We start from the raw sequence: 16514 nt of genomic DNA on the forward strand, positions 1-16514 counted from the left end.
TAGCAAAAGTTACATTTAGGAATGATCCCTTAAAATACTTCAAAAAAAAAAAAAAACCCCAACTGTAGGAGCCTTGGTGACACAGTGGTTAAAGTGCTCAGCTGGTAACAGAAAAGGTTGATGGTTTGCACCCACCAGGGAGAAACACTGACAGCCTTGTAAACCCTGAGGGGCAGCTAATACTAAGAATGCTTCTGTAAAAGCTTAAAAAATTTTTTTTTTTTATTAGGGAACATAAAGAATATAAAGTTTTATTATGATTCTACTCAAATAGACTCACTTATTTATTTATTTTTACCTTTGAGCCAGGAAATCCAAATGGCCCAGGATTACCAGTCAGTCCCGATTCTCCCTACAAAGAACCACAAACAAGCCTTTAGTTTCAAGCGACCTGTGATTAGGTAACAAACTACCTCATTTGCATCTACTATGAATGATGCATGAGCACTTAGTCGCTATGTAGTGTTAACTTGGCTTATGAGTTGCATTAGACAGTCTTGCACCCATATCCAAATTAGTCAGTTCATCAAATGAATGTGTCTGTCTTGCCTACAATATGCTTCTGCAGGTTTGCATGGGAGCATACAATTCTGAAGGATACTGAATTGCATTTACTAATGAGCAACTACTCATCAACTCCCTGAAGGTGCCTTTTACCTTCAATCCTGGAAAGCCTGGAGATCCATGGAAACCAGGGTCACCCTAATGAATTCACACAAAAAAGAAGGAATGCAAGCAGAATTAAATGAAAATGCAGGATCCAGTCCCACGATCGTTTTCCATCTGGTGAGCCTGTGCACAGGTAGTTAATGCTGTCTGAAAGGCAGCTGCATAAAAGCAACGGAATATCAAGGCAGCCCCGTTCCTTTAGAACACACTTGCTGTCTTAAGTGACCTTGGATTAGCCATACTCCTAAATTGCAGGCCATTACCGGGGTTCTAAGTTAGGGACGTATTTTGTTGTTATCTTTGCACTTATATTCTCATTGCTTTAGCTGTAATGCTTGCCCTGGGCCAAATAGCTTTGAAATCATTGCAATATACTTTGTCTGGAGATTTAACATTTGTGCTGAGCACTATCGACCTCACAAATTATGATCCTATTACGGACGAATCTGGAGCCGCGTCAGCTCATTCAATGGCCATCTCATCAGCAGGGTTCTGGCCCCTATGATGATGCTATGAATGGAAATGCCCACTTGCACGGTGATGTTTGGGCCTGATCCTATGCTTTTATTCCCCACCCCCACCCCCACCCCCAACCCCCGCCCTATATCTATAAGTTGGTGACCTTATTTTATCAAATAGAATGGACATAAGCTATCCAAAGCTATTGTCACGCAGGCACTGCGCCAGACCGGAAATGCCGCCATAACTTCCCCCAATCCTTCCCACTTCCCCTTCCTGGTTTTATTTAAATGGTGTCCATGAGATGAAGGGCTGCTCTGGGAAGTGGCCCTGTTAGCACCAGTCCTGTCCCAAAACAGACAGCTTGTGTCTGAAGTGTCTTCCCCTTTCTAGCACACGGGAGTATTGGTCTTCTCTTAGGAATACGAAAAAGAGAAATGGCTTCCACTGCTCTGAAGACACTAGGGATGTGAGTGATTCTTACCGGAGGGCCTGGGAATCCAGCAATACCTTTCTCTCCTTTTTCCCCAAGACCAGGTTTCCCCTTTAAGAGAGAACAGTACTTAGAGACTAACAAGGAGGGGGGAAAAACTTAAGCAATTTGCAAAGCATCTCTACAGCTTGAAGAAAACATTCCTCCTGTAGAATAGCCACCCTATCAAAGTCAACCAAGACACCGAGGAAAAAGTAACCTGGCAATACATATTAGCATTTACAGTAGTGATAGAACCATGTACTTTAAAAAATATTGAGATATTGCATCAAACAATTTGAGAGAGAGAGAAGACATAGGTAAACTACCTTGAGTCCAGAAGGTCCGGGTGGCCCTCTACTTCCAGGCATTCCTTGGACCCCCTAAAGGTCACAACAAAGGCAATCTGGTCTAATCTTAGTATTTAGCCCATCAGACTCAATCTCCTACAGCCATCTATTGTGATAACCTGTTTTATTCCATTTGTTTGCTTGTTTTAAATAAGGGATTTCCCTTGAAATTTTACTCATTCGCTCCCTAAAGCCCAAGCATACTGATACACGTGATGCTCTCAGGCCAGTTCCCCAGGTGAGAGGTGGGACACAGAAGTGGAGGACCGTGGGACCAGGCCTATAGGAGCAAGTTGAAAATGCAGCCATTGAGAAAAGCAGAGACATGTAACCCAGTAACCAAGGGGCAGAAACAGGCTCTTCTAGAGCATCAGTAACATCAGTGCTGGAGGCTGGAGAAGAATTAATCTTTGCCAAGTGTGATATTTAGGTTTATTATGCCAACCTGGCCAATAGGCACATGGATTAATCAGGTTGCAATTTGATTGGAGAGCAAAGATATAAATGGTTCTGCAAGGTCCACCCTTGACTCTCTTGCTCTCTGGTGACTGGAGCATGCTGGAGCATTCGAGCTGCTGCTGTAGCTAAGTTCCCTGCCTCAACCTGTGAGCTACACCACCTGTGGGTCAGGCCAGGCTACGGATTGTGTCGCTAGAGGTTGAGGCTCCTTCAAGACCTGCTTCGCCAAGCTGTTGGTGCATAAATCACTTGAGCTGGAGGCTGGTGGATTCTGTCACCTTGCATTGCTTGCATTCAACATCCCATCCAGGCCTGCTTTGCCAAGCTCCTGAGCTTCTGACTACTGGTGACCCACCCAGCTGTTTGTTGCCTGTGGGCAGACTCTGCTTGCCTTGCCTCAGGGAGGACTCTGCCGTCTGCTTCCTTGACCTTGGACCCAGCAGCCCACGGGAATTGAAGGACTTCCACTATATTAACTGTTCCACAGAAGTGAGTCGAACTGAACCCTCTGTATTGCTGTGTGGACTAATTGGCTGTTATATTCCTTCTCGCTGTCTAAACCTATTCAATTATATAAGTGTCCTGGTCTCGTTTTGCTAGAGAACCCTTCCTAACACACCAAGGGTCTTTGAGGGGCCCGGCTCTCTGCATTTGTGGCCATCTCAATTAGCCCATAAATAACTGGCTTCCAGTGGTCTTCTCAGCGGACAGACCCAGAGGCATTCTGTCTTGGAAGACATGCTATAACGTCACGTCCTCAGTTACGCTCTCCCACCCAGCAGCTGAGTAAATTTGAGAGTGTTCCTAACTTTTCCCAGCCTCATTTTCTTCCTCTGTACAATGGGGTAATAACCATTGCCACCTGTGAAGGCTCTTGTGGCATCCAGAGGGGACCCAGGGAAGGTGGTCAGAGCTTTGCCGGCACAGAGTAACTGTTGAGAAAATGCTGAGACTTTACCCCAGCAGGGTGCAGATTTGGAGGTCTTACCTTTTCTCCTTTGTAGAGACCAGCGTTAGGTGGCTCCACCAAAAGGGTTGGTCCTGGAGAACCTTGCTGGCCAACCTCACCCTTTGAAACAAAACCCAAAGCCAGAGACCAATTAAACAACTAAAACATCGATTCAGAAATAGATTTTGAGCTCACACTTCGTCCTAACTCCAATCTAGGAACAATTAATTCTTATGACATGGCCCTGCTCAATACTCACCCTCATGAGGGAAACACAGAAAATATCGGTGGTATGGCAGGAATGTGGTGAAGAAATTAGATGGTGCCTGCCTATCAGATAGAATAGCATCTGGGGTCTTAAAGTCTTGTCTCCAAACAATCAAACAAGCAGGCATCTAAGTCGGATGGCAACTAAGCCCACATGGAAGAAACACACTAACATTTGTGATCCAAGGATTGTAAATTATATAATCCAAATCCAAAAGAGGGAATAGTATCAGAGTTTACATTGTGAGATTCTGGTGTGCAGAAAGCTAAGGATGTGGAAGCCCAAAATATATTGACAGGGTCTACACAGGGAATAGGCCTCCAGTGAGTTCCATATAACTATAATTGGGGGATGGGAAAACCTAGTTATCAGATAGAGTATTGGAAAGATGACTACAGTAGATTAAAATAAATCTGACTTGAATGGTTAAAACCTTGTCACTTGATCTCCCCTCTGATACACTGGGCTTAAAAATAGGAATTAATATGCAATTTATGTTTTGAAACAAAGAAGACTTTGGTCCATATTATGGTAGGGGATATAAAATCTCATGGGTCAGGAATTTACAGTGTAAATCCTGGCACAACCATCAGGCCATTTTCAATGATGTGGTTTTTTGTTTCCTTATTAAAATTTTAATCCATGCTTATTGTTAAAAATCAAGTAAAAAAGTTAAAGTGAACCCTAATCCTGCTGCTCACTGACAATTTCTATTGAAAAGTTGGTGGTGTCATCAATAGGTAACATCATGACAAATGGAGAACAGGTTGACGTTGTCAAGGAGTAGGTTTTGCTTGGACCCACAAGCACTGCTCCTGGTAGCCCCAGTCAAGAACTCCAAAGTCGGGTTGCTGTAAGTAAACCTGCTGCACAAGACCTCTTCAGAGGATTGAAAAGCTAAGCTGTTACTGTGAGGACTAAGGAGCACGATGGTTTCCATTACTTCATGTGCATATGAAAGTTGGACATTGAATAAGGAAGACCAAAGAAGGACCGATGCATGAGAACTGTGGTGCTGGAGAAGACGATTGAAAGTACCAGGAACTGCTAACAGGACAAACCAACCTGTCTTGGAAAAAGTATTGCCAGAGTGCTCCTCGGAGGCAAAGATGGCAAGACTTCATCGTACATACTTTGGACATGTTGTCAAGAGAAACCAGTCCCTAGAGAAGGGCACAATGTTTGGTACACTAAAGGAACAGCAATAAAGGGGAAGGCCCTCCACAAGATGGATTGACACAGTGGGGCAAAAAATGGGCTCAAGCCAGGAACCATTGTGACGATGATGCAGGTCCGTGCAGTGTTTTGTTCTGTTGTGCATAAGGTCACTATGGGTTGGAACCAACTTGATGGTACCTAACAACAAAAACAACATATGTATATGTGTGTGTGATATATATCTATTACGCACTTAAGTATGTACATAATGATTTTTAAAGCCATTTATTAATTAAATTTTAATCATTATTTTAAAATGTATTAATGACTGATATAATAAAATTGAAATGATAGCAAGTACATATAGAACACTGGTTCTGCTGTGGGTAAGTGCTGGACTGCTAACGGCAAGGTTGGTGGTTCAAATCTACCAGCTCCTCAGGAGAACGACGTTTGCCATAAAAAATGTTCAGTTTCAGAAATCCTAGATAAGGTTTCTACAAGGTGGAATCCACTCAGTGACAGTGGGTTTGGTTCGGAGGTGTATATACAAATGTTTAGTAATTTATTTATTTAAGAATTTAAAGTATACTATATAATGCATAAGGACCTCTGGCAGCCTAGTGGGTTATATATATTGTGCTGCTAGCCCATAAGTTTGGCAGTTCAAACCTACCAAGTACTCTGTGAAAGATTTATCAGGGGGTATTCCCCCCCTAAAACAGAATATTTCCCCCAAAGCTATGTATTTAAATTTTTCTACAAAACAACCTTATCACCTTCAAAGTGTTCTCCATTACACTGACTACATTGGTCAGATCTGCAATTCCATTCTTGGAAAAATGTTTCCAACTCATCTGTTTGGATGGCTGACACATCCCTCGTTTTTTCCTTCACCCCTTCTACATCGTCAACTCGCTGTCCTTTCGTGCCCCTCTTCGTTTGCGGAAACAAAAATAAGCACATGGAGCGAGGTCAGTGAGTAAGGTATTTGGGACAAGACAGACATGCTGTTTATTGCCAAAAAACTGGCTCACTGAAATGGCTGCGTGAGCAGGTGCATTGCTGTGATGGCAAAAACATTCTCCCATCTGCCACAAATCAGGCCTTAATTGTCACACACTGTTATGCAATCTTTTCAGAACCTCTATATAGAAAGCTTGATTAACAGTCTGACCTGGTGGAACAAACTCCAAATGCACTATGAGTCAACATTTTCATCTGTTCGGGACGTTGACATGCATCCAGAATCATCATTTCATGTTTCTTGAAATGAGAAAACCACTTGTACACTCGAGTTTTTTCCATAGCGCTGTCCCTGTAAACTGTGTTCAACATCGCAACAGTTTCTGTGCCTTCCCCCCAGCCCCAACCCCCACCCCTGAGCAGGAAACAAAATTTCACAACTGCATGCTGTTCTCTTAAATTGGCCATCACAAAAAACCAGGTTTGAGTGAAACTGCTTTTACGTAAAAATTCACCGTGACCAGAGAAAAACCTTCTCAGGTGACGCCACTGAATGCACTAACTCAGAGTGAGATGCTTGATGCTTGCCTAGCAGGCAAACTGTGTACTGTGAAAGCTCCACAGTAGAGCTTTTCCTGTTGGGGGGCAGCCCCTCGTAGTCCCAGATGGAAAGCCTCAGGCATAGTGCCGCTCTTTCCGGCAGGATCGTTCGGAGGCAAAATTGACTCGCTGGCAGAGGATTTGGTTGGGCATATAATTTATAGTCTATTTTCTATAAGTCTATATTTCCCTCTTATAAGTTAATACTATTTTGTGAACACTTTCTGGATGGATTTTTTTTTTTTAACATTTTATTAGGGGCTCATACAACTGTTATCCCAATCCATACACACATCAATTGTGTAAAGCACATTTGTACATCGTTTCTCAAAACATTTTCTCTCCATTGAAACCCCCGACATTAGGTCCTCATTTTTCCCCTCCCTCCCCGCTCCCCCCTCCCGCATGAGCCCTTGATAGTTTATAAATGGGTATTTTGTCATATCTTGCCCTGTCCGACGTCTCGCTTTCTAATATACTAAAAAACCCCTCACAAATCTAGTTTTTAATGCATTGCAATAATCTATGTTTAGAAAGTACTATCATTTAGTAGACCATCAAATTCTGGATAGACTTAGGTTGTTCCTCATTATTGCTAGATATTATAAATGGAAATATTTTTTCCCAATAGCATAATAAAAGTAACCATATGAAATGAGCCCAAAGTTTTGGTTAAACCAACACAAATTCTATTCTCATGAAAGAGAAAATGTGGTTTGAATTTATTTTGCCATTCAAAATTCAAGCTCATCGCCATTGAACCAATTCGGACTCATCCGGCCCTACAGGACAGGGTGGAACTGGCCCTGTGGGTTTCAGAAACTGTAGCTCTCCGGATTCTCCCCCAGATTAGCTGGTGGTTTTGAACTACTGACCTTGTCGTTAGCAGCCCAACTTGTAACCATTATGCCACCAGGCATCCTACCTCAGTATAACAAAAGTTTCTCCCCGTAATTACCTGGCAATTATTTGGTACTTTTCTAAATATTATTTGACAGTAGGGCCATCCTCCTCTGGTTTCATGGCTGAGACGAGGCTGCTGACTGGGCCACCTGCATTTGCAGACCCGGCTTACTGACTGTGCTGCTTTGGGAAAACTCCTTCAAATCCATTTCAGCTTTCTCATTTCCTTCACAAAAGCATTCCTAATGTGTGAAGTGGAATTAAAGTATGACTTTTCTTTAAGTTTTCTTTAAAGAATTAGACTATTTGAAGTTTCAGACTACTACTAACCTCAGGGTTGGTGGTTCAAACCCACCAGCCACTTCACAGAAGAAAGGTGAGACTGTTCCTGTAAAGATTTATCGCCTCAGAGACCCTATGAAGGGTCTTTTGAGTCAGAATGTACTTGATGGCAGTAGGTTTCAAGCACTTGGTTGACTTAATAAGATAATACCACTGCCATTGAGTTGATACCAAGCCAAGATAGGATTTCCAGGAGTGTACCACGTCTTCTGTTTCCTGTGGAGCAGCTGATGGGTGTGAACCTCTGAGGTAGGGGTTAGCAGCCAGTTGGTGATCCCTCAGCACACCACCAAGTTAAGTGGAACAACATGAATTGTTCAAGTATATAATTGCACATCAATCTAGCTACAGTTTTCATGTGTGTGCGTGTTTTGTAATTGAAGCTATGAGGTCTTTTGATAAATGAGCGTTTGGACAACAAAGAACATTGCAAGTAACATTTTCATTTTTCTTGGAACTTCCTAACTGGTTCCACACCTCCCCCTATTTATTTCCTAAGCACCCCACATCCATCACACTGTACAAGTAACAGTTTTAATGAAATAAAGAAAACCAAGTGTTCAGCTGTAGAGATGGGCTGTGACCAGAGAATCAGGACACATTGGTTAAGAATCAGAACCAGATCTATGGCACATGACCCACCACCCGCTTCTCCGGGCCAAGTGGTTCTTACCGGGTAGCCCTTCTGCCCCTTGACTCCCACGCCAGGGTTACCCTGGAAAAGATAAGGAAAACAGAACAAAAAACCAAATTGCTTTTGTCTTAAGAAGGCTGGTTATTTCCTCAAAGATGTTAGTACCCAGGATAAAAGTGTCATGTTGGGAAATAAGAACATGCTGAAACTGGCTCTTGTCCAAAGACTTTTCCAGAAAAGACAAATGACAGAATGTTGGATCTTTGGGTTTTGTTGACTGTCCAAAATGAAACTCCATGCCGTTGAGTCATTGCCAACTCAGAGCGAACTGCTGGCCTTGGGTTAGCAGCCCAAAGGACGATGATAGGCTTGAAAGATAGTGTCAGGAGACTGTACTGACCGTAGATCAAATCTATATAAATTCTGGAAATATAAAAATTACAGTCTCCATCAATCAGACCATATTCTAAAACATCCTCTACAAAATATTATACGTGTAACTATGATATGCTCTGTACACCTTCACCTAATTTACAATGAAAAGTATTTAAAATTTTTTAATTAAAAAAAGAAGCTAAACCCAAATAAGGCTTTTTTTTTTGCTGTTTGCAACTCCTGTAAACAGTTCCAGTCTTGGAAGCTCACAGGGACAGGTCTCCCCTGCTGTCCTAGAGGGCTGCTATGAGTCAGCATGGACTCAATGGCAGGAAGTTTGGTTTTTAAGGCTCTTAGCTAAGCAGTTTATTGAAGCTGATCTAATGATTTATCAGTAGTTAGTTTCAAAGTGACATCAAGAGATGTCATTCATTAAGAGAGATGCAGCCCTTCATGCAACCGTGCTCTGCAGACACGGTGTTTTCTCCCTACAAATGGGAGATGTGCAGCAACCCCCACTGAGCAAGTCAATGGGCACCACTTTCCCAAGAGCATGGGCCGACTTTGCATCTCAGTGTCACGTTTTGGTCATTCTTACCGTATTTCACACTCTTTCGTAAGGTGGTTGTACCCTTAACAGACTACAGTCAAGGTCAGCATAACTTTTAGGTGCACCCAGAAACTAAAGAAAAATCAGTGTGACTGTGACTGCAGTTGTCAGGAATCGAACCTGCAGATTCCCAAGGCATGCCTGCATTTGAGCTGAATTCTCACCTGAGGAGGAATTCTGTCAGTAGACAGATATTACAAAGAGAAAGGATGAGTTAGTCTTTGGAAGGTAATGATTCAATTTTAACCTTGAAGACAGAGGATATGAAGATGGGCAAAATAAGAAATATGTTATGAAGTCTAAACACAGGAAAGATACCACTCTGGGGATAGATGATTCCATTGTAACTGTCTAAGTATCTTAACTTGCTTTTGGCCACCTACCTTCAAACCCGGATCCCCAGGATGCCCAGGAGGTCCCTAAATGAACGGTGAGCAAGCACAAAGCAATGGTCAGTCATAAAAGCAAGAATATTTCTTCATTGGTTGTCCCACGTTCTTATTTGGGGGATCCCTGAATGCACATTCTGTAATGGATGGGCTGCTTATTTATAAAGATGCGTTAACCTGGATTTCCTAATGAAAATCATTGGTATACACTAGTTCATCTGGTCATAATCTCCCAGAGATCTGCCATGCCCAAACCAAGACTACAATGGCGCTTCTTTGTTTAAGGATCAACCCCGAGTACTGGAGGGACAGATATACTTACTCTTAACCCCGGCTCTCCTGGGTCACCCATTGGGCCTGCTGGTCCACTCACTCCCCTAGATCCCTAAACACATGAAAAATCAGTACATTCAGTACCAATAACACAGCTATGTGCCATTGCAAGAGCTTCATGTAAGTGAGCCCAGGCCAGTAGCCCCCAAGGGTCCTTGGACCTCTGGTGGCCTCCTGTGTGTCTGTGTACACCTGTGCTCTATGGGGGTTTTCAATGGCTGGTTCTTCTGAAGTAGATCGCCAGGCCTCCCCCCTCCACACACCGCCCCCCTAAGTAACTATTAGGTGAACTCAAGTCTAACCAAATGATTCCGAGCCAGGTTCCTGGGCATGAGAACTGGGTAACCACACAAGGCCCCACACGTGAAAGGTCTCGGTGTTTGGTTTCATGCTCTGCCGACACCAACTTAAAATTTGCAAAAGACGTTTGAACCAGGGGTCGGTCCTCAGCTTATCTTGCTCTCTCCACTGCTGATGAGTCAATTCTAACTCGTAATGACCCCACAGGACTGAGAACAGCTCCACGGACTTTCCCTCAAAATGTCCCCACAGGACAGAGTAGAGCTACTGCACAGGGTTTCCAAGGTGACTGATTGTCATGGAGAGCAGACAGCCTCCTCTTTCTCCTGCAGAGCGGCTGTGTGGGTTGGAACCACCAAAGTTGTGGTGAGCAGTTCAATACTGAACTCACACCAGGGATCGTTTTGCTTTGCTCTGGGTCGCACATCTGAGACAGCTGATCTTGCCGGGACTAAAGAAAACTTTGGCTGTTTGAGGAGCAAAGGCAACTTACCGGGAAGCCAGGAGGTCCTGGGTCCCCTCTGTCTCCCTACAATAACAACAGGTATGACTTAGAAGATCCACACAGTGCTCCAAAGCAGCAAGTTAGGTGAAAACAGAAATACACTGAGGAAGCACCTGGATGGGCCTCAGCATGGGGCCTGGGCCGCTTTGCAGGGCTGACATGTCACAGATGGAGGGGCTCTCCCGGGGGTGGCTGGTTCTCTCCATGCTTATAGCCTAAATTCTACAGTGCTTTCATGGCAGTGACATGGAATCCACACGAGGTTTCCTCTTCCCACGAGAAGCATGCTCTAAATGTTCGCTCCGATGGTCCCATTTCCTCCGATGCTACCTGTCTCTGGGCTAACTCTCCTTCCCTCTCTTGCCCCATTGGAACACGCTAGCGTGGTCAAAAAGAGAGGTGGTGTAGAAATTCCTGGGGATTCTGCCATGAGATTCTGCCTGTATAATGGAATCGACGGTGGGCTTTCCCTTGAGTACAGGCAGGGACAAGCATCGCTTCCACAAAGGTTGACCACTTTGATGAGATGGAGCATTCTCCATCGACATTAGTTAAAACATTGTCATATGAAGACTTGCCATCCAGTATACTAAAGGTCACTGATATTGACTCTAAAAATGATGGAAATCTTCCTAGCCCTGTCCTCAGGAAATAAGACCCACTTGTGTCTTTTTAGCAGAGACTGGCATAAAGAAGTGCCCTGGTGGTGTGGTGAGCTACGCAGTGGGCTGCTGGCCACACAGTCGGCAGTTGAGAATGACCAGGTGCTCCTCGGGAGAAAGATGGGACTCTGCTCCCGTGAAGAGTTTCAGCCTCGGAACCCCACAACTCTGCCCTCAAGGGTCACTATGCGTCGGGTTCAACTTGATGGCAGTGGGTTTGAGTTTTTATACAAAAAGGCATTCCGAAATGAGGCTCTCAGACACCATCTCATCTCTTGACGATGAGAAGCCATGAGCTCAATAGAAGGGCATCAGTAGATATGATGAATTCAAAAGAATGCAGCACACTTTCAAGGCATGTGATCATTTCTCTTATGGAAGAATATTCGAGAGCAATCAGATAAAATGAGTTTTGGCATATTTCTATTAGGTCCTGCTTAAACACACACATAATTAATTTATCAAGGCCAGTGCTCTAAAGATTTCTGTCATTTTCTGATTCGATATCAGTGGCTTTCATTATACAGGATGGCAAGAATTCATAGTATAACATTTTGCTACAAACAAATCCAGTGGTTCTCAATTGGGGGTGATTTGGACTCCCAGGGGACATCTGGCAACAACTGTAAACCTTTGTAGTTGTCACACTAGGGAGATGCTGCTGGTATCTAATGAGGGCGAGGCCAGGATCCTGCTTACTATGCTAAAATTCACAGAAGAGCCCCACAAGAAAGAGTCTAGCCCAAAATGTCTATCGTGCTGAGGTGGAGAAACAAGAAATCAAGGTCCCCCACCCCCAACTCCTCTGCAAGAATAATTGGGCAGTCCTGGGCTTTCACAGGCGGAACGATGGCCGGCAGTGCCTTCTCTCAAGAAGCATGGTAATGTTCCTGAGTCAGATACTGATAAAAACCAGGATGTTCGCTGACTTTGCAGAGGAAATTCCTATCCACGTGCCTCTGGTATGGCCTTACCCGCATGCAGATCATCTGTGAAAAGCACAACATGACAAGGCTTACCTGACCACCTTTGATGCCGCCTAAAAGGAACACCGACTCTCCCTTTTCTCCCTTTTCCCCAGGCAAACCCTGGAAAGAAAATAAACACGTAAGTGGAGGAAGCACATTATCATTCCTATGTTTCTCGTTCCATATGAAGAGTTTTCATTGACAAAATTATCATAACAGTCATATTTTTCCCTAGAGAAATTCTCTATTGTCATTCTAAGGAGGCTGATATATATATATATTTATATATGCTCTATTTACTACAGAATAATATATGATATTTTTTGTTATATGGACCATCCTCCTATATGATAGGAACCAATAGACAATATCGTGATAAAAGGAGAAGAGATTGAAGTTGTCAAGGACGTCATTTTGCTTGGATTCACAATCAGTGTTCATAGAAGTAGCAGTCAAGAAATCAGATGACACACTGCATTGGACAAACCCATGCTCAAGACTTCTTTAGAGCGCTGAAGAGCAAGGATGTTTGAAAAACAAAGTTACTCTGAGGATTAAGGTACATCAATTGCCTGATCGCATGTAGAAGTTGGACACTGGATGAGGAAGACTGAAGGTGACTAGATGCTTTTGAATGACGGTGCTGGCCAAGACTACTGAAAGTACCATGGACTTCCAGAAGAATAAACAAATCTGGCTTGGGAGAAGTACAGTCAGAATGCTCCTGAGAAGCAAGGATGACAAGACTTCATCTCATCCATTTTGAACTTCTAATCAGGAGAGGCCAGTCCTTGGGAAAGGGTGGCAAGCTTGGTAAAATGGAGGAGTCGTGAATAAGAGAAAGACCCTCAAGGGGATGGACTGACACAGTAGCTACAACAATGGCCTCAAACATAACAATAATGTGTGGATGGTTCCTTCTGTAGGAAGGTGCTTCTTTCTGATGCACATAAGGTCACTATAAGTTGGAATCAGCTCGACAGCCCCTAACTACACCTAACAACAGCAATCAATAAATAGTAGGGTTTTAAAGGTTTCCCCAAATATTTTTAATTGACCATAAGAGAGTTTTTAATAGTGTAACAAATCATTTTCTTAAAGAACATAGAAAAGCTATCATCTTTCTCCCTCGTTATGAAGATGGTTTTGCATGGTGTCAGCCATGCAAAGTGCGGACCTGAATATAAAATGGATCGAGGGAAAAGGAAAGTGTTTTGCAAAGAGACCATGATGGCAAACATCAGTCTTAGTGGCCAGCGTTCATGCTGAAGCCTGCAATCAGGAACTCCTGCTCCCCTGACTGGATGCTCATGAGGTCTGGTCCTATTGTAAGAAGACTTAAGATGTACATTCACCCGAGCACAGTTGAGTCTCCAAATAGCTGAGTAAGAAAGTGAAGGATGGGTGGCGAGTTTGAGAGATAACTGACCTTCTGACGTAGAGTGACAAGATCAATACATAAGATGGAAAACAATATTTGAGTTCTGTGTTCAGATCAGATTCACTAGGAACTGGTAGCCAGAGGCTAACCCCATGGGACAAAATGTAGGATGTTTCTGGGGGTGATAAGGAAAAAAAAAGAGAGGGAAAAAACTTTAAAGATGGAATCATGCTGGATGATACACAGTTCGGGAGAGGAAAGTTTCAGAAACAATGACAAAAAATTAAGTTTGAAGGGACAAATCACCCCCAATCTTGACTCAGGTGAAAAAGAAACAGAGAGAAAGAATAAAGTGGGGAGAGGAAAGGGTGGTTCCTGCTGCGATTGTGTTGTTTAAATAAAGTCAACATTTCTTTAAGACCCAAGAACAATAAAGTTTTCCTCAAGTCAAATGTTGCTGGGTTTCCATTTCAAAATTTCTTCCATCTAGCGTTACACCCCAGGGCCCAGAAAGTCAGAAGTTACATTTCCCAGACTCCTGTGCAGGTGGGTATGAATTATAGAATCGCTGTGAGTCAGAATCAACCTGATGGCTGTAAGTTCACGTTTTCGAGATTAGTTACTTGCTGAGATGTGGGAAGCAGAAATGAGGAAAAGTTCCTTTTCCTGGGACTGCAGTTGCTGCCAAGCATGAAGGTAGAAGCACTAATGTTTCCGTGCTAGTAGCTAGATGCAGAAGAGAGAGACTGGGTCATTGTACAGTGCAGGAGTTGCTTCCTGACTTCTGAGTTTGGGCTAAATGTGAGACCTTGAGATAGTAGTTCGTATTCCACTCCTCCAGCCATTCTAATAAATATTACCTCACCTGTATTCAACGCCTTTCTATTTGAAATACCTAGAAGGGGTCAGACGCTTGCTCAGAATCCTCATGGGCAAGCACAATGCATGTTGCTAACTTTTCTGCCAGTTCCCTTTCCCTCACCGTCCGTTGTCTGCCCAGCGGTCAGGGCCACCTTACTGAATCATCAATCATGTCGCCCTCTTCCTTAAAACCACTCAGCTTGACATGGGAAAACCCAGAAAGCCCCGTCTCCATCCATAGTCTATAAGCCCTCTGGTGTTCTAAATCCTGTCCACCTCCTTGTCTTCAGCTCCTGGCCACGGTCAGGCTTTCAGTAGACTCTACGCTGGCTTAGATTAACTCCGTGTCTCAAACACTGCTCCCACTTCAAGGCCTTTGCACGGAAGAGTCCTCCTAGGATGAGAGGAAAGTCTTACTGGGGGGCCTCCTGGACCCGGAGCGCCATTCTCTCCTGGAAGTCCTGGGTCACCTCTTGAGCCATTGTGGCCGTTTACACCGGGTTTGCCTCTTTGTCCAGGAGACCCCGGGTGTCCCTACCAAAAAACAAGAGGACAAATGAAGCATTTTTGCAAGGACATTATGACAAAGAATGTGTGATAAGGTGTCCCAATTCTAGCAATACTGACTCCCACAGTCAGACTGTATTATTGTGACACTTCCTTCCACACTTGAAACAGATCTTCAATTCTCTTCCCATTTTCGGACTCACCAGAAAATGAAAACTTCCACTATGAGTCCTGGTTTATTTCCAAAACATTGCGCTTGACATGACAAGTGTCTCGGGTGCCTATTTGGGGATGTTTTCTCTCTAACCTGTTAGGGAAATCTTGCTCTTCAAGCAAAGTATTCTGGCTTTCAAAATGATTGTACAATATCATAATGCATTACGATGAATTACATAATACAGTATCCTGTCATACACTAAGGTGAGAAAAATATAGAGATCGCCTTCTAGTTTTTGAATGTGTAGATTTAGGGGTTTTGAGAAATGGTTCGCACATTCAAAGCCACTTACAGGTATGCCATCCAAACCTGGAAATCCGGGAACACCCGTTGGGCCCTAAAATCCCAGAGAGTAAAACAAAAAAATAGACAAGTATTAATATACTTATATATAACCTATTTATATAATTCTTGTATGTCACTTACATCTTTCGGTTAAGCAGTGGATTGATTTGAAACACTACAGAATGCAGACTGATTGTTAAAAACACTTAGCGGTCGTTGCCACCGTGTTTGCACACTGATGCCCTTGAATGCCAACACGCAGGAACTCATCTTTGGGTGTCTCTATGTAGGGACCCCATTGTCAGCCTCGATGAAGATGAAGCCTCCTGAAAGCTCGAGGCTCGGCTCCCCAGAAGTAGCTCCCAGAGAGACCAGCGCTTCATGAGGTTTGCATTGCACAATTTGCACAACATTAAATGGGGGTTTATTCTTAAATTCTCACCAATCAGAGACTGAACTCTACGGAACTCACCCTAAGGAACCCTGGGGATGGACTGGGTCCAAACTTCAAACCCACCGAGTGCTCAGAGGGAAAGAAAGAGACGTGTTCTGTCCTATACGATAGATACCCTCAGAAACACAAAGGGGTAGTTCTACTCTGTCCCGTTGGGATCCACTCCACGGCACTGAGTTCATTTTATTTTTGTCTGATTTATGGCAGATTCTAAAAAAGAATATGTTCAATCTTTATTGAATGACATGAAATAATCTTTAAGACAGCCTGGTGAGTGGGGGGCGAAGGGGGGTGGGATTCAGAGTGATACAAAAGAAACCAAACTCACTGCCATTGAGTCATTGCCAACTCGTAGCGACCCTACAGGACGAGGGAGAACTGTCCCTGTGAGTGTCTGAGACTGTCACTTAGCTCCGTCTTTCTCCTGCAGAGTTGCTC

At 43.6% G+C, this 16514-nt stretch overlaps 1 protein-coding gene across 1 annotated transcript in view; it reads right to left on the minus strand.

Moving 5' to 3' along the window:
* COL4A4 (collagen type IV alpha 4 chain) overlaps window positions 1–16514 on the minus strand; it is a 135041-nt gene that overhangs the window by 82817 nt on the left and 35710 nt on the right. Inside the window, exons 6-17 of the mRNA XM_045294258.1 lie at window positions 15630–15674; window positions 15031–15147; window positions 12423–12491; window positions 10730–10765; window positions 9926–9988; window positions 9598–9633; window positions 8269–8310; window positions 3398–3478; window positions 1930–1983; window positions 1613–1672; window positions 658–702; window positions 299–352 (exon numbers count right to left, since the gene is read on the minus strand). Coding sequence (XP_045150193.1) covers window positions 299–352; window positions 658–702; window positions 1613–1672; window positions 1930–1983; window positions 3398–3478; window positions 8269–8310; window positions 9598–9633; window positions 9926–9988; window positions 10730–10765; window positions 12423–12491; window positions 15031–15147; window positions 15630–15674 — 702 coding nt within the window. The remainder of the gene's footprint in view (window positions 1–298; window positions 353–657; window positions 703–1612; window positions 1673–1929; window positions 1984–3397; window positions 3479–8268; window positions 8311–9597; window positions 9634–9925; window positions 9989–10729; window positions 10766–12422; window positions 12492–15030; window positions 15148–15629; window positions 15675–16514) is intronic.

The sequence above is a fragment of the Echinops telfairi genome, unplaced genomic scaffold, assembly GCF_000313985.2.
Source record: "Echinops telfairi isolate 266 unplaced genomic scaffold, ASM31398v2 ScPeMD7_3;HRSCAF=10, whole genome shotgun sequence".
NCBI lineage: Eukaryota > Metazoa > Chordata > Mammalia > Afrosoricida > Tenrecidae > Echinops > Echinops telfairi.